Genomic DNA, 25,055 nt, shown 5'->3' on the forward strand with positions numbered 1-25,055 from the left:
TCATTTCGTCAGAGTAAATATATTCTTTGTTTCATAATGTTTCAAACTTTATATTTTTAAATCACTACTATCCTATACTGTGCCCATACCAATATGTTTCGTAGTAATTCTTCGAAATCGTTGGACTGCGACGAAGAATACGCCGAGACAATATTAATCCAAAGCCCTTTTGTGGAAACTACGCGGGCGGGAAAACATTTATGCTCTGTGATAATTTGTAAGTTCATTTCAATTTTAGCTCCTTCTGAATGTTGTGGAATTGGTACCTAACACATTCGTTATTATGTAATTATTATCAGAATTTATTATATTAACGTAAAAGTATGCATTGTAGGTACTTATCAATTAAGTTTAAGTCTCTCTCTGGTAACAGCCTAACAGCTTTAATATAAACAGAGTTCATTTACCTTTACGTGGATTTACCTGCTTACTTATTATTTAGTGTGTAATAGTAATTTAAAATCGATTCTATCGCTTGCTTTTAGCCCTTACACCGAGAAAATTAATGGTTAAAACGTCAAATGCCCAGAATCTCTTAACACGGTCAGATAAATCAATATCATTGTCGTTCGATTATTTTTACCCACTCGACACAACCACACTCACAGTATTCAAAAAAAGCAAACGACAATCTATTAAACTCTGTTTTAATATGATAACCACGAGATATTTTGAATTAGGACAATGGAGCAAAAGACGGGTAAAAAGTTTTTCGGTTTTCTTGATTTCACTTTAGAATGTAGACTTTCCGACTGAATTGATTTTGGTAAGCAAGAAACAAGTATATTTTACGCTACTTACATGTTTTGATATCGTAGGTATTTTGGAAGTTGTGGTGTATTCACGTTGTGGAATTAAATACGGAAAAGCACAAGTGGCCATTCGTACAATCGCAGAACAACTCAAAATATACCGATGCCGATGATATTTTGAGTAAAGTATGTGCTTAGTTTAATAAAAAATATAATCTAATAATATAATGTACAATAAGTAGGTATCTTACACAAATATGAATTCTCGATTAGATTGAAAACGAATAACGGGAGTCAAGGGGATATTATGATTTTATTCAAGCCGAATTCCTTCTTTTTTTAAAGCTATCTTCTTTTACTTCTATTGCTACTTCATTTTATAGAAGAAAACCATAAAATGGACGGACAAATATTTATATTTGGGTTCAAAAAGGGAGGCGGAAGACAACAATCGACCTAAACCTGTCCCAGGACTCGGCCCTCCCGAGAATATCAAGTTATTGTACTTGAAACAGAAATATTTTGGGTGCTGGGATCAGTCGGAGCATTGGGTGCAGTGCGACAGTAACTCTTCGTCGCATTTACGTGATAAGTGATGCATAGGAAGATACTTATCTAAAGAAAGGTAAATTTTAACGTATAAGTACTTAGCATAATTAGAATTTGAGTTAGAGAGCGCCAACTTTAAAAAGTTTGAACTAAAATAATCCTATCTTTGATTTATGATATCATACATGGATTCCTACCTACTACTTACTTCTTAATATCATAGTCGCGCTTGTTTTACTCTGAAATTCTAAATCTAACACTTATTTGGGAGTAAGTAGGTAATCAATAGATGAATAGACTCATGGTGAGTGGTGGTGTGGAGTGTGTACTCACAAATAGAAGTAGGTAGGTAGTATCGACGCTCATGTTATGGAAAGATGAACTTAGTAACAACTTAACTTTTTTATTCCACTATAACTTAAACAATATGCATTTAATTAAATTAATTTAATTTCATATTTTTTACCATTGTGAATGGCACTTTTGATTAGACTGTTCAAATAGTCAGTTTTCGCCTCTTTCGTCTCCAGTAATGTATATTTTGACCATAACACCTGAAATTATAAATACATTCTTTTTTTAAATTTGATAGTGACAAATTTTTACATCAAAATAAATGTTAAGAATTTAAAATAACTTGAGTGTATTTTATGATCCCCATTCTAGAAGTTCCTAGAGTTAGTAGATCAGTGTTTAGCTTTCTTACACTGGTAAGTAAATTACACACAATGGCAATGAAAATAGAAGTTTCACTTACCAACTCAGCATGGAAGCCCAATGCTCCAAGTTCTCTGACCTTTGTTTCAAAAGGCCCGGTAGGTGTGCCTGTCTCCTGGATCATTGTGTTTCTCCCCGCAACTACTAATGCTACCCAGTTATTACCATCAGGTGGTTTATGTAGATTCCCAAATGGAACTGAGCTAAAATGTTTTTTTACTTCCATTGGTTGATCATCATGATCGTTGCATACAATGACATCTGGAAAATTGCATAAAAATATGTTTGATTTTTTATTTGTAAAGAGAAGAAACGAATTATTGTGTAGATATTAATTACCTCCTCTTTGGTGATGTGTCACAATATGTCCACCAACAACATACTCATTACCACCTCTGTTATCTTTCAAAGTTTTCATAACATCTAAAAACATTCTTTCACTCACATTGTACTGTTTTTTATAATCTTCATTTGGTACATAATCAGTATATTTTTTTGCTAAGGACGTAGCACATTTATCGCTAAGATAATTCATATTTTTTTCAGAGCAAAATATTTTCGCTGAATTATGTATTGCTAAAACTTCTCGTCCATATGTTATGTGGTGTTTACCATAAGTCCTTTCTAAAAACTCTGGACTCAACACTTTATTCATAAGATCTAAAGGATAAATCTTCAAATATGCTAAATATGAGACACAACATGCAAAAGACCTGCCATGTTTCTCAATTTCTGGTAATCGCTCTGGTTTTCGAAGCTCTTCTACAACTTTTTGGAATAAACAAGTTTCTGTTTCAGGTGCAAAATTTAAGGTACCAAATGTCAAGATTAATCTCTCTAGATCTTTCAGTCTTGTTTTATCAATTTCACTTAAAGTAGACATTGCTATCTTATGTAAACATTCTTTATGTAATGAAAGGGTTGCAGTTCCCAGTAATGCCAAGTGGACCCTACACATGACAGATAATCTAGGTATTTCATGTTGGAGTACATCTAATATTTTGTATACTTGACCATCTAGTGCTTTGTTGGAGTATCTTATAATTTTAAGTAGTGCAGCCAGTGATACTTCATGTACATCTTTAGATTGCTCTATAACTTTATCACCTATTTTAGAAACTAAATCATTACTCCTTATTGGGGTTTTACTCTTGAAAAACCCCATAGACATAATAGCTAATTCATCAATTGAGAAGCTTTCGAAAAGTTTATCAAGATGAATTTCCAAAGCATGCATATCATTTGGTGATTTTCGCATGATTCCAACAAAGAACAAGGTTTCAACCAATTGATTTGGTGTCAAGTGTTTTGCTTTGTATGCTAGCTTTTGTATACACTTTAAACAATAATCACTATATTTTGTTACATTCAGCATGTAAAACATGGAGACAAAACCCAACATTTGATCAAAGGACCATCTGTTTAGCCGGTTTAAGCACTCGTCATCTAGTGCAGCCCAAACTTCTATGTAGTTTCTGGTTCTGATTGACTCAGTTTCTGGCCATTTGAGTAAATAGTGGAATAATAATTTAAGTTCTTCGTCTGTAGCAAGTCCTATGTTATCAGTAAGACTGTCTATAAATGAATCAAATATTTTATTTGATATATTTAAGTTGTTGTCATAGCTAAATATAGCTAACTTTAAGAAAGCCTCAAATAATAACGAGGGAGATTGTTTTGACCAGTTTTCATTCATAATTTTATCAAAATGTTCTTTGTCAACTTCACAGTAGTTGCTTAACTTAGGATTAGATAGAGAAATCAAAGCATAACCTTTCTTTTCCATTAGACTGTACGCATATTGATTTTCAGTTTCCATGAACATTTTTCTCTGTGTTAAATTAGTAACATGTAGATTTCTCTGTGATTTTTGTAATACATTTGGTTGTGTAGATTTCAACAAAATATTTGTGTAGTTTGTATGACGACTATAACTGATATAGCGTAAAATTTTTAAAGCCATTGTCATTTTTGTAGTTGTTGTGATTAATTTTACAATACTTCCTATTTATTTTTCAAAAATCCAAAATTACTGTTTTTAAATTTCTTCTTCTTATTTTATTTTGGCGACGGCTTGGTTTTGAGAATTTTTTAGGTTATATTTTTTTGACAATGACATTTTGACATTATACTTTTTTTGTAAGATTAGGAATTGGGCCTAGTTCATTCAGAATGTTTTATACGATTATGATACGATGCAAATACGAAGAAAACGATAATAACTTTAAAAAAAAAAAGAAGGACTAGCTTGATGAGGGTTCGAGTTTCGTGCTGCTTTTACTTTTATAAACTTTTACATTATGAGTCAAGTCAATGTGAATACAAACGGAACGGATTTGTATAAACGCATGTATTTAGCTTATTTATTTTGAATTCTCGGCGAATAGCAAGATTCGTGAGCTTTTAAAAAAGAGAGACGATTTCAAGAGCAGTCGATTGTCATTGTCGAGGATCGAGAACTCACTTTGTCTATGATTGCTCTTTGTTGTGTTGCTCATCGCTCACTCCCTCACTCTATGTATTAAAGATGTGTCGTTATGGGTTTTTGAAATAACGAAACGCGACGGTTTTCGAATCACGAATAACGTTTTCAAAACTAGTTTTTTTTAAACGAAGTTATTTCCACAACGCTCAAGCAAGAGTGATAATAATAACGTTAGGTGTTTGGTTAGCTGCAAGGCCTTTAGGAACTTATGACCTTCAAAATAAGACTCAAATTCCATTGAATATCTAACGTACGACGAAGATTATACCTATTTCATCCACACTTATGTTAACGTCCTATGGCTTTCTCACTCGCACACGCACTCGATTCGTTGCGATCCTTATTATTTGGACACCATACATTACTCGCTTTACTCCTTTAGGTTACAAAAAATATGTTTAAGAATCGTCAATGTACGACGTTGTCCTCAAAACTGTCATAACGAAGCGGGAAACACGTTATTTTTTGTGTCAACCAAACATCTACCTTATGTTGTTTGCTTAAGAGTGAATTCAGTTTACCTTTAGAGCGTTGTGGAAGCAATCGTGTTGAATAACGAAGAGATTCTAACGTTGTATGACGTTAAGAAAAAAACTAGTTTAGGCGTTTTTGGATAACGAGTGATCACTGGTCAGGCTAATCACTCGTTTAATAACCAGTGATAACGAATAACGCCCATCGCTACTATGTATTACTTTTCTCTATGCCCTCACTCTCACTCCCTCAGTGACATAAATCTTTAGTCTATTGCCGGCTGACGCCGCCATATTTTGCTAGTGACTGATTTTCGCGCCCGATAATTACACTGAATACTCGTATTTTCGTGATGTTAGAAGGATTGTTGAGATAAGTAGCTGTTATTAGTGAATAATACTGTTTTTTCTATCATGTCGCAAAACGAAGAAGCAATGGATGTCGCAGATGTTGGGGATAATTCGGTAAAAGTCATAACCGTGCTATTTTATTCTTTAGCGCATCTAAATAAAGAAGCAGAGATGTTCGTATAATGCTAATGATAATTTTTCGTACAGAATGGATCATCCAGTGACACTACTTCATCTAGAGGCAAAGAGGGCGATTTCGAAAGTAAAATAGAAACTGACCGTTCTAAAAGGTTCGACTTTCTTCTCAAGCAGACCGAGATCTTTTCTCATTTCATGACTAATGCCCCGAAATCAAACAGCCCACCAAAACCTAAAGCAGGAAGACCAAAAAAGAATAAAGACCTTGATACCTCTGGAGGAGCAGGAGAGTGAGTACTTAGATTGAACTTGTTAATTTAACCTCATTCCATTTTATGCAAATCTAAACAAATTAAGAATGCAATTCTATATTATTATATATAATATAATTCTATATAATCTTGTCCAAAATATAATCACTTTATTCCACAGCCATCGACACCGTAAAACTGAACAAGAAGAAGATGAAGAATTGCTTGCCGAAACAAACACTAAACAGAAAACAATATTTCGTTTTGAAGCTTCACCACACTATGTCAAAAATGGTGAAATGCGTGACTACCAAGTTCGTGGTCTAAACTGGATGATCTCTTTGTATGAAAATGGAATCAATGGAATATTGGCTGATGAGATGGGTCTGGGCAAAACACTACAAACCATTTCCTTGCTTGGATATATGAAACATTTCAAGTAAGTATATAATAGAAATACCACTATTCCTACAAATACATTTTTTTCCTGGAATTCTACAATATTAACAACATTTTCAGAAATGTCCCTGGGCCACATATTGTTATAGTGCCAAAATCAACTCTCACAAACTGGATGAATGAATTCAAGAAGTGGTGTCCTTCCTTGAAAGCTGTCTGTCTAATTGGTGACCAAGAAACAAGGGTAAACATTTATTTATTGATACTTCTAAATCCAGTAACATTAGTATTTAACATTTTTATTGATAATTATAATGGCATTAATGATTATAACTTATTAAGCATTTTTTTTATTATTTTATACATTACAATGATGAAACAACTTGCTAATGATTGTAATGATCTTTTTTTCTATTTTGTTTCTTCCTATATTTGAACTCTATGTAGAAAGAAACAAGCAATATTATTAATGAACTAGATTGAAAACAAAAAAATAAGTTTCCACTAATTATATTATTTTATTGTTTTACAGAATACTTTTATCAGAGAAACCTTGATGCCTGGGAATTGGGATGTCTGTATAACATCATATGAAATGATTATTAGAGAAAAATCGGTGTTTAAAAAATTCAACTGGAGATACATGGTTATTGATGAAGCTCATCGAATCAAGAATGAAAAGTCCAAGCTTTCGGAACTGTTGAGAGAGTTTAAAAGCATGAACAGATTGCTTCTGACTGGAACCCCCCTACAAAATAATCTTCATGAGTTGTGGGCACTTTTGAATTTCCTTTTGCCTGATGTTTTTAACAGCTCAGATGTAAGTAAAGTTGTAATGGACCATTTATTCATGTAGGGTACATGTTGTTGTGGAAATACCTTTTAATAATATTGATAATTTTAGGATTTCGACTCATGGTTCAACACAAATGCAGCTTTGGGAGATAACCAGTTGGTTTCACGTTTACATGCCGTTTTAAGACCATTTTTACTGAGACGTTTGAAATCTGAAGTAGAAAAAAAACTGAAACCCAAAAAGGAGGTCAAAGTTTATGTGGGTTTGAGCAAAATGCAAAGAGAGTGGTATACAAAGGTTTTGATGAAAGATATTGATGTTGGTAAGTTTATGCAAAGTTATGACATAGAGAAAAGAAATTTTTGTGTTGAGCAACTGATAATTCACTGTAATTCTTCTTCTTATTCGTTATGCTCTTGGCAGAGCGGTCGTGGTCACGTTGAGGCGTTGTTCACATCGGTTGTAGAGGCGGATACAACTCTCCGCACGATCTCCCTCCATCTCTCTCTATTGGCAGACTGTCTGGTGCAGTCACATAAGCCGTCTCCCACTACTGCTTTCACTTAGTCGGTCCAGCGCATTGGTGACCTGCCACGCGATTCACTGTGATTGCCATAGTCCTAATGATTGTTGAATTTTCCAGTGAATGGTGCTGGAAAAGTCGAGAAAATGAGGTTACAAAATATTCTGATGCAGTTGCGTAAATGTTGCAACCACCCGTACCTATTCGACGGCGCCGAGCCCGGCCCGCCTTACACCACGGACGAGCACTTGGTGTACAACTGTGGCAAACTGGCCATCCTCGATAAGCTGCTGCCTAAACTTAGAGAGCAGGGCTCCAGAGTGCTCATATTCTCTCAAATGACAAGAATGTTGGATATTTTAGAAGATTATTGTCTCTGGAGACAGTACAAAGTGAGTTTTTGATTATTTTAAGCACTTTTACAGTCACCCTATTCACACGCACTGTGTTATGCCAATTATGGTCATCATTATCCATTACTGACACATTTATTCTCTTTCAGTACTGCCGCTTGGACGGTCAAACACCTCATGAAGATAGAAATAGACAAATTGAAGAGTATAATGCTGAAGGAAGTGAAAAGTTTGTATTCATGTTGTCTACAAGAGCTGGTGGTCTTGGTATTAATTTAACATCAGCCGATGTAGTCATCATCTATGACTCCGATTGGAACCCACAGATGGATTTGCAAGCTATGGACAGAGCTCATCGTATAGGACAGATGAAACAGGTTTGTACTTATTTCTGTCTGTTTGTTAGTTGAACATTTCAAATGTAGATTCTTGCCGACCAAAAGCTTACTGTTTCAATATTCTAGGTGCGCGTGTTTCGTCTCATAACAGACAATACAGTTGAAGAAAAAATTGTTGAGCGTGCTGAAGTGAAACTAAGATTGGACAAACTGGTTATTCAGTCTGGCCGACTAGTTGACACTAAAAATCAGTTAAACAAAGATGAAATGCTCAACATGATTAGACATGGTGCAAACCACGTCTTTTCGTCAAAAGATTCTGAAATCACTGATGAAGATATAGACACCATATTGGCTAAGGGAGAAGTTAAGGTAACTTATATTAATGCTTCACTAAAATTCATGAATGCTTTGCTGAAATGTGATTTTAAATTTTTTTTAATATTGTAGACTGAAGAACTTAAGCAAAAATTAGAGAGTCTAGGAGAGTCCTCATTGAGAGCATTTTCTATGGACACTCCCGGCGCGGCAACCGATTCGGTATATCAATTCGAAGGTATGTATTTAAGTTATTATTTAGATTGTTTAACAAAACATCCCAACTAATGAGCTTTTATTGGCAGGTGAGGATTATAGGGAGAAACAGAAAGTTATTCCCATGGGTAGCTGGATAGAGCCCCCGAAACGTGAGCGCAAAGCGAACTATGCGGTAGACGCATACTTCAGGGAGGCACTCCGTGTCTCCGAACCCAAGGCGCCCAAGGTACAGGTAAATAAGTGTAAAGAGCTAAATGGCCAGGTTTGAAGTTCATTCTATTTTGGTGGTGGTTGTTATGTTTATCAGATACGTCATTCACTCATCTATGTATTATCTTTTTATTAGCTCTTTATACTATTGCAGTAGGCGATTACTTATAATAATAATAATAATTGGTGGTTTTTGCTTCTTAAAATTACACTTAAGTATGCTTCTGTATTTATGTACTTTCCTCTCATATTTTATTACATTATACATCCATCATACGCATTTATTTTGCCTTGTAATATTTGACGTTTTCTTGTTTGCTCCTTCAGGCTCCGAGACCCCCGAAGCAGCCGATCGTGCAAGATTTCCAGTTCTTCCCGCCCCGACTTTTTGAACTTCTTGATCAAGAAATTTACCACTACAGAAAAACTCTAGGGTATGTATCATAACATTTTTACTTGTAACTCAAAACATGCGGTTATAACGAAGCGGGTTACGGTTATTCACTGATGCTGCGGTAACACAGAATCTATACTAATTTATAAATGCGAAATTAACTCTGTCTGTCTTGCCTTCCCGCCTTAACCACTGAACCGATTTTGATGAAATTTGGCATAGAGATAGTTTGAGTCCTGGGAAAGGACATAGGATAGTTTTTATCCCGGTTTTTGAAACGGGGACGCGCGCGATAAAGTTTTTTTGTGACAGACAAAAGTCCACGCGGGCGAAGCCGCGGGCGGAAAGCTAGTTAATAAAGAAGTTTAAGCTTTTGCCTGAATTCTACAATCAGACCACGTTATGATTTACATTTCAATAATTACAAATGTTTATTAGGTACAAGGTGCCTCGTAATCCTGAATTGGGGCCAGATGCTGCAAAAATTCAGAGAGAAGAGCAACGCAAAATTGACGACGCCGAAGCGCTTTCCGAAGAAGAAATTCAGGAGAAGGAACAACTTTTAACTCAAGGTTATTTTATTTTTATACAATTTTATTACTTTATCTGTATTTCATTGATAGTTCGCTAATAGCAAAATATTTTTATAGGGTTCACAAATTGGACAAAACGAGATTTCAACCAGTTCATCAAAGCTAACGAGAAATATGGCAGAGACGACATTGAAAACATTGCTAAAGATGTTGAAGGAAAGACACCAGAAGAGGTAAAGACTTCAACATACTTCTGATTGCTTGTAGGAAGGAATATTCAAAAAATCTTGGAAGTTTTTTCGAGTTTTAAAATCAAAATAATAATAATAACATTCTTTATAACTTCCTTTGTTCAGGTGATGGAATATTCAGCTGTGTTCTGGGAAAGATGTCACGAACTTCAAGATGTGGACCGTATTATGGGACAGATAGAAAGGGGAGAAGCAAAGATACAGAGAAGAGCCTCAATAAAAAAAGCGTTAGATGCGAAGATGGCCCGCTATAGAGCACCGTTCCATCAGTTGAGAATCTCATATGGTACAAATAAAGGCAAAAATTATGTGGAAGAAGAGGACAGGTAAATTATCTAAGTTTTATGTGTTTCACGAGTTCTAGGTCCATGTACAGTCACGGAATGAAAAGGTTCGTCAGTTTTCAAATGCAAGCGAAAACCGACACTAAGGTGACAAACCTTTTCATTCCGCGACTGTACATAGCAGTGTCTTTAAGTCAAACAATGAGAATCATACTAATCCTGATTACACTGGATTTTATTTCGACATTTTCGGTGAACGCGATGGTTGTAAACACATGTCTATCTCTTGCTCTTTAAATATGTAGGGAATCCTTCAGTTCTTTGTCCAGCAGTCATTTGGCTGAAACAAGCGAACTTTTGAAGCAGGAGCTAAATTAAATGTCCACATTGGTTCCAGGTTCCTGGTGTGCATGCTGCACAAGCTGGGCTTCGACAAGGAGAACGTGTATGAGGAGCTGCGCGCTGCCGTGCACGCGGCGCCGCAGTTCCGCTTCGACTGGTTCCTCAAGTCGCGCACCGCCGTCGAGCTCCAGCGCAGGTGAGTGTCATCATCCTCTGGGGGCTAAAGTCCGGTCGCCGAGCACATAGAATTTCGTCCAACGACCCCGACCTACCCATCGTTATCGCTCACGCGTAATTGTATTGCTGTTGCGCTCGCACACACTGCGGCCGCCCGTCGCACTGTCGCACAGTCGCGGCAGCAATATGATTACGCGCGAGCGATAAGTATAGGTAGCTTGGGGTCATTGGACGAAATTCTAACTGCTCGGCGACCGGACTTTAGGCATTAGGCAGAGTAATAAACGTGATACTTAGCTACACTACTCATGATGTTAATCGAAGTAGATAGTGTAGTCACGCACTTCATCTCGAACCAGAGTAAACTAGCCTCGCCTCATCTGACTTCCAAAAGTTGTCGGTATTTGCGCCCTAGTCAAAAGACTCGAAGTGCTCCGAAGTTTGAACACGAAGCTTCTGATTACATTATTCGGCTAACTAGATCGCGCGTCTACAACGCGTCGAAGCGAGTACATAATGTAGTCGAGGTATTACAAATAAACTTAACCGTTTTAATTGCGTAATCTATTATAAGCCATTTGTTATGTTTTGAGTGTTGGTGTTAATTATATCTGTCACATTTCATTTCTTTCAGATGTAACACCCTTATCACATTAATTGAGAGAGAAAATCAGGAATTGGAAGAAAAAGAACGCGCTGAGAAAAAGAAAAAGAGTGGAAATGCAAATCAGAATACTCCTGGCGGGAATGCCAATAAAGGCGCGAACGCTGGGAAGCGCAAAGCAGAGAATACTCCCGACAATGCACAGAAGCAAAAGAAAAAGAAGAAATGAAACCATAACATAATACAGTTATCATGTGAGAGGGTCCCAGTTGCATAATGTTTTTACACACACGGTAAACTGAATTGAATTTGAATTTATTTTATTACTTTTACACTTGCATTGATCTTGAGTGTGGTTAGGATCAATACTGATTATTGCAAAACAAATAGCAAGATTGAAAATCGAAGATTAGGAAGATTTTAACATTCCCTAAAGTATTGATTGCTAAATGATTGCCTACCATAATAATGTCCATTGACATGAAAAGGTTTCTGTCAGTTTATACAAAAAATAAAGTGAATTTTATCAATATCTAGCCTTTTATTTCATACTGTTATCTCGTATCATATATCAAGTTCTACCACGACGCGGGCAAATGAAGTCCGGAATTAAAGTTTTTTTGGGTTTCGGGCAAAGTGAATAGACAGTTGTATATTATAAACCGTATTTTATTAAACTATCTGTACAAGAAGGCTTACCTAGCTTCAAAAAAGCTGGCACGATCATTCTTTTGATTTTAATTACTAAACAGATTTGTATGGCGTGCTAGCTTGTTTCAAAGAAATAGGTAATGACATTTTTTTTCTTATATTAATTTTGAAATCTAAGCCGATATTAAATTTTAAAATCGTAACAATCTAATCACTTACAAGTGCTGACTAGCTTCATTCATGCCTTCATTATCACAATGTCAAGGTAGATTCCTATTTATAAATATGTATAAGAATTAAATCTTAATAATACTTAAAGATTACCTAGCTCAACTTACAGAATTTATAACTTTGGCCTGACTCTGAGGGATTCATCTCAAGCTACGAAAATATCTAAACGAGAATTGGTAGAATTAGGTATTTAGATATTCCCCTCGTAAATACTGTTCTATAATAGGATGTGCCTGTGGAAGTAACAGTGGTTGAACAGTGTTGTAGCATAGTTGAAATTTTGCATCAATAAAACATTAATATACCCTTATTTAAAAAAAAAAAAATACTGTGCAGTGTAACAGTCTATGTTCCTCACATTGAAAAAAATAATCATCCTGCACATGTTAGGTACATAACATAATCACAATTTTACTCAAGTTCACTCCAGTAAATGGAACGGTTGTGGTGTTAAAATTACACTAATGACTCGGCAGATCAAGACGAATTTCCATTCTCTCCATTATCTTGGAAATTGTTGACATTAGTAGAAAAGGGTGCACCTAATCCATAAAGGTGACCACTTGTGCTTTCAATGTTGCCATCAAAGAATATCTGAAAAGAGCAATAATCTTATTAAATAAAGATTAATTATTATAATTCTAGTTAAATATTAACTCAAAAAATGTAATAGATAATAGACTTTAAATATATGCAGATTTGTTTACCTCTTTTATTTTGAAAAATGCCATTCCTGTGAGATGGGAGTCTGAGCCGGCTTGGTGCTGTGGTCCTACTCGCCGCAGTTCAAGTTGGTCAGCTACTTCTTGCAAACCACCCTTTAGGTTTTTGCACAATTTCATCAGATACTGAAAATAGATCAAGATAGATATGTTTGTAATAAAATAAAAAAAAAATAAAAAACCTGAAGGACTCTTCTTATTTTTTTTAATTTATAAACTTACCTTGACATCATAAACTGTAGGGAAATATAGACGCAGACTATCAAAAAAGTCATTTTCTTCTTGGGGTAGGTTTTGGTCTGTGAGAAGTTTTAATAAATAGCCAAAATCATATCCAGAATGAAAACTCAACCAATTGATATTATCCATGAGCACTATTCCTGGAAAAAAGAATTTGGTTTAGATTTCTAAGATATTTCTTAATATTTACTTAGATGTTTAATTTTTGCTTTGAAAGAATCCTTACCTGATGACATCAGTAACTCTGCAAATTCCAAAGGTTCAATGCCATGTTCTTCATGTTCTCTGAATTGCAACCCAGAATTTTGTAATAAATCAATAGAATCTTGGGCATACATATCTTCCCTAAAATACAAATGCATTAGAGAATGGTTTCATAATTCCCCAATTAGTCCCTTGAATTGTTGGGTATAATAATTTTTAACTAATCAATCTTAATTTTTGAAATTGACTCTTTTAATTTAAAATAGATTAACAAGTGTTCAGTACAGATCTTAAAAAGGTTTGAATACTCACTGTAGATTAAACTTAAAGTTGAATTGCCATGTTGTGCAGCCTGGAGGAGTTTTGCCACTTTCATCCATGAAGGTAAGACCTAGTTGTATGATTCTCAGCAGGTCCACATTACATCTGAAAGCATTAAGCCACACAATTACAATAATTTCTAGATGGTCCCAGTTCAATGTTGATTAGGATAATTACCTTAATAATTGGTACTGGTAGTCAGCAGTAGATCTGAATTCTCCAATAGGTCTTGCAACAACACCAGGGAACTCTGTATCCATTGCAACCCAGTGAAATTTCTGAACAACCTGAAAATTTAAAGTTTTAACATTTCACACTGCTGTGTCCACAACCAGTGTTATTTAGCTTTTAGCATATAGTAGAAAAATAAATCTCTACTCTGATAGAAAGCTGTACATAAAAAAGTATTGACTTTGTAGATCCAAATTGTGTTTATAGTAATAATAAACGAGTAAATATATCTCAATAAAGCAATAGATTATGTAGGTACCTGCCGGATGACATGAAATTCCTCGTGAAGATTGTGATTCCAGACATTTTTGATGGCACAATCCTCTTTCAGTGCACTTGTAACAAGGGACCCAAAACTAGCAGCAGGCATCTTGAAACGTTAAAAAATGAGATATCTAGTTGGTTAAGAGGTTAAACACCAATTGATACAAGCTAAATATTTAAGATAGGCGAAATTATACACCTTTAGAAGATAGTTATCCGTTTTAAATTTAACCTCTTCGTACTGGATAGAAGCCGTGTTTGCGAGTATTTAGGTAACTTTTTACTTTAACGATGAGTACAAGAGGCCAAAAACGTAATGCAATTTGTAATGCGGTTTATTTCCTTTCAATATTTAGCTCAAAAACGCCGCACAAAATACTGCAAGTTGACCACAGACAACAAACAGCTGATGAATGCAGATGAATGAGTGAGAATGACATTGACAGAACTTGCTTTTTTGTACATAAACTAGTCAAAAGCATTTGTGCATACAGCCAGGGCTTTTGAGGATAGTTCAGTCAAATGATTAAAATCTCATGCTTGCCGTGGATCTATGTTTTTGTAATAAAGTCCTCTTACGACAAGTGAGAGGAAATTACTAATAGTCTTAGTGAAGTTATGACTTCATTAAAGATGGTTTTGACTTTATTAACCATCAGAACTTCTATAATATCTATTTATAAGAATCTATTTTGCATGTAAACTGAGCGGGCAACTAATACAGTTGCCCATTAAGGGCTTTATCATCACAGTAAGGGCAAACCTAACAGTGGTAATGAAATGAAAATCTGCGTTTAGGAAAATTCTTTTATCACCTTTGCTATTTGTTAAGCCAATAGATACAAAGTATTCTTAAAAGGACCATAAAAATAATCGTACAGGCTAAAAAAGAAAGTTACTTAAACTATATTATTATGTATCAAATACGTAAACTATTTCATTATCATAAATCCATTATTAAAATTCATTAAAATATCATTGTCAAATCAAAAGAAGAACCACATAATAAAGATTCAAGATGATTATGAGTCTATTTACAATTTAGAATAAAATTTTTATGACTTCATCAATTTTATAACACTTTAATTTGATCTTAGATAAATTCAATAGGAATTAAAACACATCTAAAGTTACTATTAGTATCAAAATATTAATAAAGATCAATTCATTTTAATTCAGGTACACTAATTGTAACTTTATTACACAACACTCTCAACTCTGTGATATTGAGTCCCACCAACATGTAAGTTAATAAAAAAAATATTGTTTAATCGAAGTTAAAGCAGTATCAGCATAGTCTTGGATGCATAGTAGAACTTTTGTGTTACGTGCATATTGTTATGTCACGATGCGGTACTTTTTAGTGATAATTCTCTAATGAAACCCTAATTTAAACAAATCATCTAGCTATGTACATGCTAATGTAGTATAAAAATAAAAACATTATTTTCCTTGCACTATTTCTAATACCAAAACATGTAGGTTCGACTCATTATAGTCAGAGTAAATAAGGTATTGGTACAACATACAAACTTGGAGCAATTTCTGATGAAAACCTGATGATAAATGTCTATTTGTTCATAGTTATGTACACTGCACAAAGGTGATTGCTGAATCACTCCTTTAGGTGGAACAAGCGCGGCTGCGGCGTCTGCCTGTTCGCACACACAGAGTCCCCGGATCAAGAGGAGTTACCATTTTCTCCGTTGTCTTGGAAGTTGTTCACATTCACAGAGAATGGGGCACCTAGACCGTACAAGTGACCACTTGAACTTTCAATGTTGTCATCAAAAAATATCTGGAAGAAAAAGAAAAACGATTATTGTTATTAACATGTAAGCGAGAAAATTTGTTAATATGTACAAACTTACACAATGGAAGAATGTAGGTCAATCTGAGTCATTTGACAAATACTGAGAGTTATAATTAAGATTTTGAATTACCTGCCAAATTAGATACAGCAGTAATAGTTAAATTAAGCTTACCTCTTTAATTTTAAAGAATGCCATTCCGGTCAGATGAGAATCAGATCCTGCCTGATGTTGTGGACCGACACGTCGCAGTTCAAGTTGATCAGCCACCTCCTGCAGACCACCTTTCAAGTTCTTGCACAATTTCATTAGGTACTGAAAAACGTAAACAAATTGTAAAGATATCCATCTCTTAACTAATGAAAGTTACAATAGTTTGAAATTACATTTCCATACATTATAAACTAGTGGTCAAAGTATGTTTCAATTTAAAATAGTCATTATGCCTTCCTAATGTGGCAAGTTCTTATATTTGAAAAAATAAAATATTGATTACATTTTAATACATATAAAATGTTGAAATACCTTCACATCATAGACTGTTGGAAAATAGAGTCGTAAGCTTTCGAAGAAATCATTTTCATCTTGTGGGAGGTTTTGATCAGTAAGTAGTTTCAATAGGTAACCAAAATCATATCCAGAGTGGAAACTCAACCATTTAATGTTGTCAATTAGTACAAGTCCTGTAAACACAAAATAATTGATATTGTATGGTAAAGTATAATGCATGCAATATTTAGTATTAAAGTAGTGAAATTATATTTTAATTACTTCTGCATTAAGTAACCTTTCCATTTATTAAATTATGTACCTGATGACATCAGTAGTTCTGCAAATTCCAATGGTTCTATGCCATCTTCTTCATGCTTTCGAAATTGTAGACCTGAATTCTGTAGTAAATCAATGGAGTCCTGGGCATACATATCTTCCCTGAAATATGTCAAAATTTAGAACAAGTTGGTTTCAAAGGTAATTTAGAAAAGCTTGTTACTATAGCTATCACTTACTGTAAGTTAAATTTGAAGTTGAACTGCCATGTGGTGATCCCTGGAGGTGTTTTACCATTCTCATCCATAAATGTAAGACCTAATTGAATGATTCTCAATAGATCAACATTACATCTGAAAAATAATTATGTGGTTAGATATTTTTTTGTATTGAATGGAATAAAAAGTAAACTAGTTTTAATCCAGCTTTAAATACCTCAGAAGTTGATATTGATAATCAGCTGTGGATCTAAATTCGCCAATCGGTCTTGCCACTACTCCAGGAAACTCTGTGTCCATGGCCACCCAATGATACTTTTGAACAACCTGTAATATTTTTTATATTTTAGGAGTTTTTAAATGATCTAAAATACCTTTGGATGGTGATTAAAAAGTCATTATCTATAAATTGTTGCTGAATGTTAATTCATCTATTGTACCTGTCTAATGATCTCAAATTCCTCATGAAGGTTATGATTCCATACATCTTTGATGCCGCAATCTCCATTGGCGGACAACTGTGCTAAAGAACCAAAGCTGGCTGCTGGCATCTGAAATACAGTCCAATGAACTATTACAACTTCAGATTTATTGTGATTATTATACATACACCAAACTCAGTAAAACACTGTCGTGGTATTTACCTTGTATCGATTCTCTGCTTCCGTAAGAGCAGTTTCGTCAGTTTTTTTCGACGCCGTGGTTTCCGACTTGATTTGTTGAACTTTAAATTATGAAAATCCAGCTCTTCTATATGAAAAAAACTACGGTTGTAGGTTATAAATTGTTTGTATTCATCATGATTCGCAAGTTTATGGGATCAGAACTATTAAAAATAACGGTTTTTGTTATGAAAAGAACTTACAAACATGTACAAATCCAGAAATTTACAAATAAATAAGACTGACACGACAATGAAGTGATGCAACAAAACAACCACAGACAATAACCGTTTGACATTGACAGATCAGAGATTTAATAAAAAAATATTGAGCCGTCACTGATCAAGATCTCATGCATCTCTCATCATCATGGCACGCGGATTTTTAAGGAACGTTTAGAGGATTGTGCATAGGGATCGTGTAAAATTCCAGCGTCTTTTAATTATTTACAAGACATAACTCAGGATAAAATGTCCTATTTTTTATAATAGAAACTTTGGTATTTTCCTGGTTGCTATTTTTTTATTTTACACTTGCTGGCGTAACAGGCATTGAAAAAAAATCAAAGTTAACAAAACAAAAATTCAAAAGCTCGATGTCTTTTGTTTCAATAAAGCTCAAACTTGAGCAGTGCCATTTTAATAATGTCCTTATCAAAACAACACCCTAGACTCCTAGAGTCCTAGATGTAGCCACGACTTGTGGTCATAGGACATACCTAGATACTAAGCTATTGTATAGTTATTATATAATACAACTTGCATAGAATTTAGTACCCACATACCTACCTATAGGTAGGTACGCTATACGTAAGAAACATGGATCAGCAGTGTAACTTACTATTACCTATTACTCACATTTAGGTTTCTTACAGGGTGATCAGGAAGCATAATAAAACTAATTCATAATGCGGGCCTTGGTAGCTCTCATGATGTCCCTATGTGTGTAAGGAGATGTGGCACGTGGTGCTCTGCTTCTGCGTGGTCTGTCTTCGGCGGAGGTCTCAGTTGCCGCGTATGGGGAAGCCGGCGCCGGCGGCCTTGAGGTCCGGGACGGTGGCGCACCAGTGTCCCACATTGTGCTGTTAGCAGACGACCCGAGGGGTTCCAGCATTCCCTTCGAAGCCTTTCTCAGCCTGAGATGGAGCCGCGGAGAAATGTCTAAGTTAGGACAGTAGTAACTCGTGGCTCCGTTTCATTTTGGTTTCGGAGGACATGGTCGGGCGTTTACTTAATTGCTAGATTCCGCCCTTCTGGCGGGAAGAGTCCCACATGACCCACTGGCCGTCACCATCAGCCAGTAGGGTAGATATGCGCAAATCATTTCATTATGGAAAAAAGGTACTAATACCTGCAATTTCTATAAATTCCTACATAATATTATTATATTTTTTTCGTTCCTATATCTTCCTATCTTTAAATTCTAATGATTGCGTGGTAATGAACATAATCAATGAAAACTTTTGTGGTTAAAACTGTTACTTAGTTCCCCCATCTCAAATCATAACAACAGGTCAGCGCCTGCCTAGCGTACACCACACTACTGCGTGTTCTGGTTCACGGTGACCACTCGGGAACTTTTCTGTTCCACCACCTAACGGACCGGTCGTTGTGCTAAATTGGGGAAGCCCTTGTCCGCCAGACTCTGCAATGGACGTCCATTCAAAGACCAAACAAAGACGTCTTTTGGTTAGCACGAATGAGATCCATTTTCATCAGACCAAGAGTTAAGTACAGAATATCCTTAGTTCTTAGTTAGGTACTAGGTACCTACTTAATTCATTAGGTACTTTTCATATTACGATCATCAGATTAACACCGATTGCGGTGGAAAATTCTTCACCCATGATAGCATTACCAAGGGCGAGAGACTCAGATAGGGTAAGCATTAAGCATATTACATCGATGTTCTTTACAAGTTAGGTATCTGAAGTCGGGTTATGTTCAGTTTCAGTTTTTCAGTTTCAGTGCACTGCGGTATGTTCATATGGGTTTCACTAATTTGACGTGTGTGTGTGCAACCCGCCTAGCCCGACAGGGCAGTCGTTCGCGTAACGTCGCGAGGGCTGCTTGCATTCACAGGGCGCCGATGCCGCGCCGCTCGTACGATCGCCCAGCGAGAAAGTTTTAGTGCCACTCGTTATTTTTATTGTTTTGAATTATGTGAATTTTAATTTTATTTGTGTGCGTTTATGTTTTTATTATTTTCATCGTTTTTATTTATTTACGAATAAGGAGAATCAAGTTAAGGGGTAAGTCGTAGTTATAGATCATTTAATATTTAATAAAGTTCCAGAACTTTTATACACTATTCTGTTCAGTATTTTAAGTCACAAAACTACAGTAACACAGGAATTATTACTTACCTACATAGAAGGAACAGGACGATTCAGTGCAATGTTATGAATTACCCAGGTCTTATTGATAAAGTAGGTACATGTCATGAATAATACCTACACCACCTGATAGGATATTTTCATGAAAAGTTTTTGGTAATTTAGTTTGGGTTAAAACTATGTTTGATATTTGTTAAGGCGACAAGTAATGATTTGATTATACAAACAGTCCAGTTGTTGGTGAATAAATCATGAAGCTTTATACAGGGTGTACCTACCTACCTACACAAAATAGGGCACACTACATAATGCTGAAAATACGCAACAACTTTTATTTTTGATCTACGATAACGTAATTTTAGATTTTTCCTAGAATCGTGTGAATTTTTAACTTTCAGAAAGTGCAGGTTAGGATTAAATTTATTCTCATATTGGTGCCAACACTTAATATTATATTGGTGTTACTGAGACTTGTCATAAATGATATTGGGCAATGTCTTTCTTCGAAGGTTCTTCACGATAACTCGCTTGTGTAACATCTGAAGAAGAAGAAAAGAACTCTATTTTTTTACAAGCTTATTACAATTGAGCCGACATGGAACAGACAACCTCACTGTATAAAAGTAGCATTCTTCCTACTAGTCGTCATGCTCCAATCTATAAAATAAAGCCTTTGAAAAATTCTCACGTTGTTACCTTAGTTTACTTTGTATGATGGCAAAATTAAAAAGGAAATCGCTTTTTTATCAGATTGATGTAAAGATAATCTCAAAGTAAGACTCATTCCCCAGAGATTATATTATAGGTACCTACCTACATCGAGTTTGTACATTATCCGCCATCGTGTAACTTGAGGCCGTAAGATTTCCGGTGTCATAGCGACTCGTAGGCGGGATAAAATTTTCCATCAAATACAACGGTTTCTGAAAAATGAAAATAACCTACTTGTGGATTAAAATCATGCCTTAGATAAAATTAAAGTTTATATTAATGCGGTATGCTGCACTTAAACAACACACTGTACCTTAAGAAATCGTAGGAATTCTACTTAAGCGATTCAGTATTATCTACTACCATTTTCAAAAAGATTGCCCTACCTGAAATTCAGGCCCACATAATAATATCTCACGTTAGTTATAGATCGCGCGTGTTCAGATTGTGAAAGACTCACCTCTAATCCAGTCAGAATTATCTTGACCTTTTGGGTTATAATGCGTGGGTTACAACGAATTCCATTTTGTGAGTATTATAAGTTTTTTGGAATTATTTATTTATAGTTTCCTAACCTCAGTTCCGGCGAACTTTTCCATTCAACCTTTTTGTTTTTTTTTATTCAACACAATAAATGTTTTATTGATTGATTGATTTGGAGGTGGAGGAAAGTTACTGTAATGGAGAATTGCTGAAACCAAAGCTTAATCATGATTTCTTTACGATAGTTACTTAAAATGACTTACACATGCATGCAAATTCCAGCTCAATAGGAAACCGGGAAGTGGGTCAATTTTAAGTTGCAAGATTTGACGACAGACACCAGACGTCATGTGAAAGTAAATAAAAGCTTGTAAAAATATTTATTACTGTAGTCGGCTAGACTTAGTTTTTAGGGCACTTTTATCCGTGTCAAATAAATCTTGCTCTACATTTTACTAATTGGGATTGAATAAATAAGACTTATCATAAATGTATACTATTCTACTGAGAACTGTGTATCTACATCTCTACTGTATTTATACATTATTAGTACACCCCTTTCTGGGATGTAATACTTGCTACAGCCCACGAATGTCGTCATTTACATGATTGTTCTAGAGAAATGCTGTTTTTCCTGAAAAGAGTGACGTTACACGTTACCTACTCTGATCTATCAAAATTTTATAATCTTATTTTGGTCCTAAACTAAGTATTATTGACATAACTTTTCGTAGAAGTAGGACAATTAATAAACATTCTTCAAGAGGTAAGTTTCTCCTAATGAGACTTTCTTCGATTTAATCGAGAGGTTACGAGTATACTTTAAGAAAGCTTTGGCATCAAGCAAAAGAGGATTATTCGCATTGAGCTCGCAGCTTTATGAGGGGTTCGTTTTGCATAATACCTCAGTAATCCTGAACCTTTTTTATTCTAAATAACTTTAGAATTTTCTTTATCTATACTTTTGTAGCGCCAAGTAAATGCGTGGTAGTTAAATGGATATAGCCATTTCCAGTATTCAGAAAGATACAATTATTCCTACGTAATAAGTAATCCAACAGACTTATTGTAGTTGTTGGATTCCGATATCTATAGGCACTGAAATATATTAGATCGAATAACTTTTTGTACATGAGTGCTAAGTAAACTTATTTGGGAAAAAGCTTCACTCCCCACTGCGTATTGTGTTTCGTGTTGGGGGTAACTATTTGTCCGTAGTTGACGTAAGTTTTCCATTATTTTTTATTTTGTCAAGATCCTCCAACGGAAATGACTGACTAATGTACTGTGACTTGTATAGATAATTGTTATTTTTACATTGTATGATGATTACACTGCATGTATATTGGTTCAGAGCCAAAAATTCGAATCTTCTTGATTTTGGTATTCAGGGCAAAGATTTTTAACATTGTGATTAAAGAACCTAAAAGAAAAGAATTCGTTCAGGGTTCAATCAAGGTTTTTTTTATCGTAGTTGTTGTTATATGTTATGTACCTTAGAATACAGATTTTAATTAATTCAATTTTAATTAAATAAGAAGTAAGACTTGAATTTAGACATAATGAAAGATAATAAAATAGGACAGTTCTATAGGACGACTGAAAATATCACTGCAGTGATTTTTAACATAATTGGCTCCATACGGGTTGGTAAAAGATGTAACTCACTGGTAGTGAAAGCTTTACGTTCTTATAAAACTTTTTTTGGTAATAGCCAATGTCAGAACTTAAACAATCATAATTTAAATTTTTTATTTCACACTTATAAAGTTGTATAGTCTAATATTACGGTCTAGTACACTTGCGCGAAAGACACTAGTGCGAAAGACTTTAGCGCGAAGACACTAGCGCGAAAAGACACTAGCGCGAACGGACGTTAGGGCGAAAAGACATGAGCGCGAAAGACACTAGCGCGAAGGACATTTGCGCGAAAACAGTTTTCGCGCTAGTGTCTTCGCGCTAATGTCTTTCGCGCTAGTGCCCCGATACCAATATTACAATATACAAGAATAGTTACACTTGAAACGAAAGGACGATGCAAACTTCATTGTATTATAATTTGATTGAATCGTAAGAAATGTTCTAATTAGTACAGTAGAATTAAGTCATACCCCAAATAGTTACGCAAAAAACATTTCTCTGGCAGCTGATTTTAATGTGACTGGCAGAATTCATGGCCGCGCGTCGTAAACATTGTGGCTTCTTAATAGCATATAATCGTAAAAATATTGGCTAGATGAAGGATGATTGACGCAAGTCTGCCCCAATTATTTATATGTATTGGTTTTTATCTATAGTTATAATAATAAATGTAGAGAGCTTTTATTTAGAATAGCCAATTAATTGCTCCCTATTTCGTATTTTGCTAATTACTTGGATATACCTGAGTAGATTTTCTTTGAAAATATTGAAAGACGCACGCTCTCTCTTGACTTATTATATTTCCAAATTTTTCTCTTTAACTCATTTAATTTTTCTTCTTGCTTTCTGATCTTTATTTAGTTTTTATAAACTATGAAATCTACGTTGCAGTTAGGCCCAAAACAGACGGTGAAACGCAACTGATGAGATGCAACTCAAAAGTAACTAACAGCTGTTGCAGTTTCATTGCAGTTGCGTTTCACCGTCTGTTCTGGGTCTTAAAGTCGCATGCGATGCAACACGGATTACTAATGTTTGGCCAAAAAACGTTTCCCAAATTATCACATGGCAAACAACGTTTCGCAAATTTTCATTTGGCAAATTCTCATTTGGCAAAACAACTTATTGCAAACTTTTAATTCGCAAATGTCTTTTTTGGCATATTATTGTTTAGCAAATTATTGTTTGGCAAAGTATGTTTTGCCAAATGTTTCATTTGGCAAAAATATTTCACGATAAACTATTTACAAAATAATTATTTTGGTGCATAGAATGGAATACAAATTAGCTTGTGGTTATTATTTTGTTTAGTGGGTAGTTAATATAAAATTTGTTCTAAATTTATTTTCATATTTCATTATTTTTATCGAAACTAAATGATTAATTAACAATAGAGGTGATTCTAGCGCTCGGCGGCCGCTGCCGCGGCACGCTTCGCTCGCCTTCGCGCGTTAAGGGTCACTGTTCTAACCTAACCTAACCTACTATTTTCTGCAAAACCTACTTTCGCATCCATACTATTTTCTGCAATCTCTTTGTTTAACATAAAATTCTTGTGAAAACCATGATCATTTGCCTTGTGCTTTAATTTGTGGGTAACGGTGGGTAAGCATGTGAAGTGTCAATTTGACCAAATAAATTATTTGGGATATAATATTTGGCAAAATAAAACATTTGCTATATAAACATTTGCCAAGTAAAATTTGACCAAATGATATTTTGACCAAATGAATTAGTTGCGAAAAGTACATTTGCTAAAAGTTCATTTGGGAAATGAAACTTTGGCGATAAGTTGTTTGCGAAGTGAAATTTGGCGAAAAGTAATTTGGCCAAACGGAAGGATACCATGCAACACATTATCATAATACTTTGTTTGGTCAATGGTATCAGTAAATGCCACTTTGACTTAATTGCATGCAGTGTTCTTTTGAGATTTTATGATAAACAAGAATTTTAAAATAATACTTGAGGTAAGTAATTCAACTAATCCAAAGAACTGCACGTTAGGTAAGTCAAAGGTCAGACTTAGTAAACATAATACCTAATTAATTGCAAACTGTATTACGAATACAAAGCTAATTGGATGAGACTGCGTGCCTTAAATA

At 34.9% G+C, this 25,055-nt stretch overlaps 6 protein-coding genes across 10 annotated transcripts in view; 3 read left to right on the top strand and 3 right to left on the bottom strand.

The window, feature by feature from the left end:
* The first annotated feature begins 505 nt into the window (after nt 1-505).
* LOC114351273 (uncharacterized) lies at nt 506-1,359 on the top strand. The gene is made up of 3 exons (XM_028302412.1): nt 506-700; nt 819-938; nt 1,136-1,359. Exons 1-3 carry the CDS (start codon nt 506-508, stop codon nt 1,346-1,348), a joined length of 528 nt encoding a protein of 175 aa, XP_028158213.1. The 3' UTR covers nt 1,349-1,359.
* A 331-nt stretch (nt 1,360-1,690) lies between these two features.
* LOC114351301 (uncharacterized) lies at nt 1,691-4,095 on the bottom strand. Its single transcript, XM_028302472.1, has 3 exons — nt 2,358-4,095; nt 2,059-2,279; nt 1,691-1,855 (listed from the first exon to the last, which is right to left on the bottom strand). Exons 1-3 carry the CDS (start codon nt 3,985-3,987, stop codon nt 1,739-1,741), a joined length of 1,968 nt encoding a protein of 655 aa, XP_028158273.1. The 5' UTR covers nt 3,988-4,095; the 3' UTR covers nt 1,691-1,738.
* A 1,127-nt stretch (nt 4,096-5,222) lies between these two features.
* On the top strand, nt 5,223-11,847 carry Iswi (nucleosome-remodeling ATPase imitation SWI). 2 transcript variants are annotated; one of them, XM_028302415.1, is made up of 17 exons: nt 5,223-5,441; nt 5,535-5,755; nt 5,898-6,155; nt 6,236-6,359; nt 6,648-6,935; nt 7,020-7,233; nt 7,555-7,826; nt 7,937-8,164; nt 8,252-8,497; nt 8,576-8,681; nt 8,749-8,888; nt 9,200-9,306; nt 9,705-9,838; nt 9,917-10,032; nt 10,156-10,376; nt 10,732-10,872; nt 11,488-11,847. In XM_028302415.1, exons 1-17 carry the CDS (start codon nt 5,391-5,393, stop codon nt 11,684-11,686), a joined length of 3,066 nt encoding a protein of 1,021 aa, XP_028158216.1. In that variant the 5' UTR covers nt 5,223-5,390; the 3' UTR covers nt 11,687-11,847. The 2 variants fall into 2 exon arrangements, with proteins under 2 accessions (XP_028158216.1, XP_028158215.1); XM_028302414.1 differs by having other exon boundaries at nt 5,391-5,441; nt 8,749-8,894.
* A 261-nt stretch (nt 11,848-12,108) lies between these two features.
* Nucleotides 12,109-14,743, bottom strand: LOC114351276 (CCR4-NOT transcription complex subunit 7). 2 transcript variants are annotated; one of them, XM_028302416.1, is made up of 8 exons: nt 14,521-14,742; nt 14,317-14,427; nt 14,004-14,113; nt 13,818-13,931; nt 13,528-13,646; nt 13,284-13,441; nt 13,047-13,187; nt 12,109-12,933 (listed from the first exon to the last, which is right to left on the bottom strand). In XM_028302416.1, the coding sequence occupies exons 2-8, from the start codon at nt 14,425-14,427 to the stop codon at nt 12,817-12,819; spliced, it is 870 nt and encodes a 289-aa protein (XP_028158217.1). In that variant the 5' UTR covers nt 14,521-14,742; the 3' UTR covers nt 12,109-12,816. The 2 variants fall into 2 exon arrangements, with proteins under 2 accessions (XP_028158217.1, XP_028158218.1); XM_028302417.1 differs by having other exon boundaries at nt 14,317-14,743.
* A 371-nt stretch (nt 14,744-15,114) lies between these two features.
* LOC114351297 (CCR4-NOT transcription complex subunit 7-like) lies at nt 15,115-18,081 on the bottom strand. Of its 3 annotated transcripts, none has more exons than XM_028302466.1 (9): nt 17,984-18,081; nt 17,763-17,868; nt 17,559-17,689; nt 17,336-17,445; nt 17,140-17,253; nt 16,944-17,062; nt 16,658-16,815; nt 16,307-16,447; nt 15,115-16,119 (listed from the first exon to the last, which is right to left on the bottom strand). In XM_028302466.1, exons 3-9 carry the CDS (start codon nt 17,667-17,669, stop codon nt 16,003-16,005), a joined length of 870 nt encoding a protein of 289 aa, XP_028158267.1. In that variant the 5' UTR covers nt 17,670-17,689; nt 17,763-17,868; nt 17,984-18,081; the 3' UTR covers nt 15,115-16,002. The 3 variants fall into 3 exon arrangements, with proteins under 3 accessions (XP_028158267.1, XP_028158266.1, XP_028158265.1); XM_028302464.1 differs by having other exon boundaries at nt 15,695-16,119; nt 17,559-17,669; nt 17,984-18,080; XM_028302465.1 differs by having other exon boundaries at nt 17,763-18,055.
* A 1,754-nt stretch (nt 18,082-19,835) lies between these two features.
* LOC114351274 (zona pellucida domain protein papillote) overlaps nt 19,836-25,055 on the top strand; it is a 57,862-nt gene continuing 52,642 nt past the window's right edge. Inside the window, exon 1 of the mRNA XM_028302413.1 lies at nt 19,836-20,031. The gene's annotated coding sequence lies outside the window, so the exon portion shown is untranslated. The remainder of the gene's footprint in view (nt 20,032-25,055) is intronic.

The sequence above is a fragment of the Ostrinia furnacalis genome, unplaced genomic scaffold (assembly GCF_004193835.3).
Source record: "Ostrinia furnacalis isolate ACB-3 unplaced genomic scaffold, ASM419383v2 OfSCF1126, whole genome shotgun sequence".
NCBI lineage: Eukaryota > Metazoa > Arthropoda > Insecta > Lepidoptera > Crambidae > Ostrinia > Ostrinia furnacalis.

What these genes read in the sequence shown, in the direction of transcription:
- Iswi (XM_028302414.1), top strand. Translation starts at nt 5,391, where the DNA reads ATGTCGCAAAACGAAGAAGCAATGGATGTCGCAGATGTTGGGGATAAT. An exon ending in GTCTCTGGAGACAGTACAAA is followed by an intron (nt 7,827 to 7,936) that starts GTGAGTTTTTGA and finishes ATTCTCTTTCAG; the next exon opens with TACTGCCGCTTGGACGGTCA. An exon ending in CACTACAGAAAAACTCTAGG is followed by an intron (nt 9,307 to 9,704) that starts GTATGTATCATA and finishes AATGTTTATTAG; the next exon opens with GTACAAGGTGCCTCGTAATC.
- LOC114351297 (XM_028302466.1), bottom strand. Translation starts at nt 17,669, where the DNA reads ATGCCAGCAGCCAGCTTTGGTTCTTTAGCACAGTTGTCCGCCAATGGA. An exon ending in AGAACTACTGATGTCATCAG is followed by an intron (nt 16,816 to 16,943) that starts GTACATAATTTA and finishes TTGTGTTTACAG; the next exon opens with GACTTGTACTAATTGACAAC. An exon ending in CAACAGTCTATGATGTGAAG is followed by an intron (nt 16,448 to 16,657) that starts GTATTTCAACAT and finishes TACGTTTTTCAG; the next exon opens with TACCTAATGAAATTGTGCAA.
- LOC114351276 (XM_028302417.1), bottom strand. Translation starts at nt 14,427, where the DNA reads ATGCCTGCTGCTAGTTTTGGGTCCCTTGTTACAAGTGCACTGAAAGAG. An exon ending in TACCAGTACCAATTATTAAG is followed by an intron (nt 13,932 to 14,003) that starts GTAATTATCCTA and finishes TAATGCTTTCAG; the next exon opens with ATGTAATGTGGACCTGCTGA. An exon ending in CATTTTTCAAAATAAAAGAG is followed by an intron (nt 12,934 to 13,046) that starts GTAAACAAATCT and finishes TGCTCTTTTCAG; the next exon opens with ATATTCTTTGATGGCAACAT.
- LOC114351273 (XM_028302412.1), top strand. Translation starts at nt 506, where the DNA reads ATGGTTAAAACGTCAAATGCCCAGAATCTCTTAACACGGTCAGATAAA. An exon ending in GACAATGGAGCAAAAGACGG is followed by an intron (nt 701 to 818) that starts GTAAAAAGTTTT and finishes TTGATATCGTAG; the next exon opens with GTATTTTGGAAGTTGTGGTG. An exon ending in CCGATGATATTTTGAGTAAA is followed by an intron (nt 939 to 1,135) that starts GTATGTGCTTAG and finishes TTCATTTTATAG; the next exon opens with AAGAAAACCATAAAATGGAC.
- LOC114351301 (XM_028302472.1), bottom strand. Translation starts at nt 3,987, where the DNA reads ATGACAATGGCTTTAAAAATTTTACGCTATATCAGTTATAGTCGTCAT. An exon ending in GACACATCACCAAAGAGGAG is followed by an intron (nt 2,280 to 2,357) that starts GTAATTAATATC and finishes GCAATTTTCCAG; the next exon opens with ATGTCATTGTATGCAACGAT. An exon ending in TGGGCTTCCATGCTGAGTTG is followed by an intron (nt 1,856 to 2,058) that starts GTAAGTGAAACT and finishes TTATAATTTCAG; the next exon opens with GTGTTATGGTCAAAATATAC.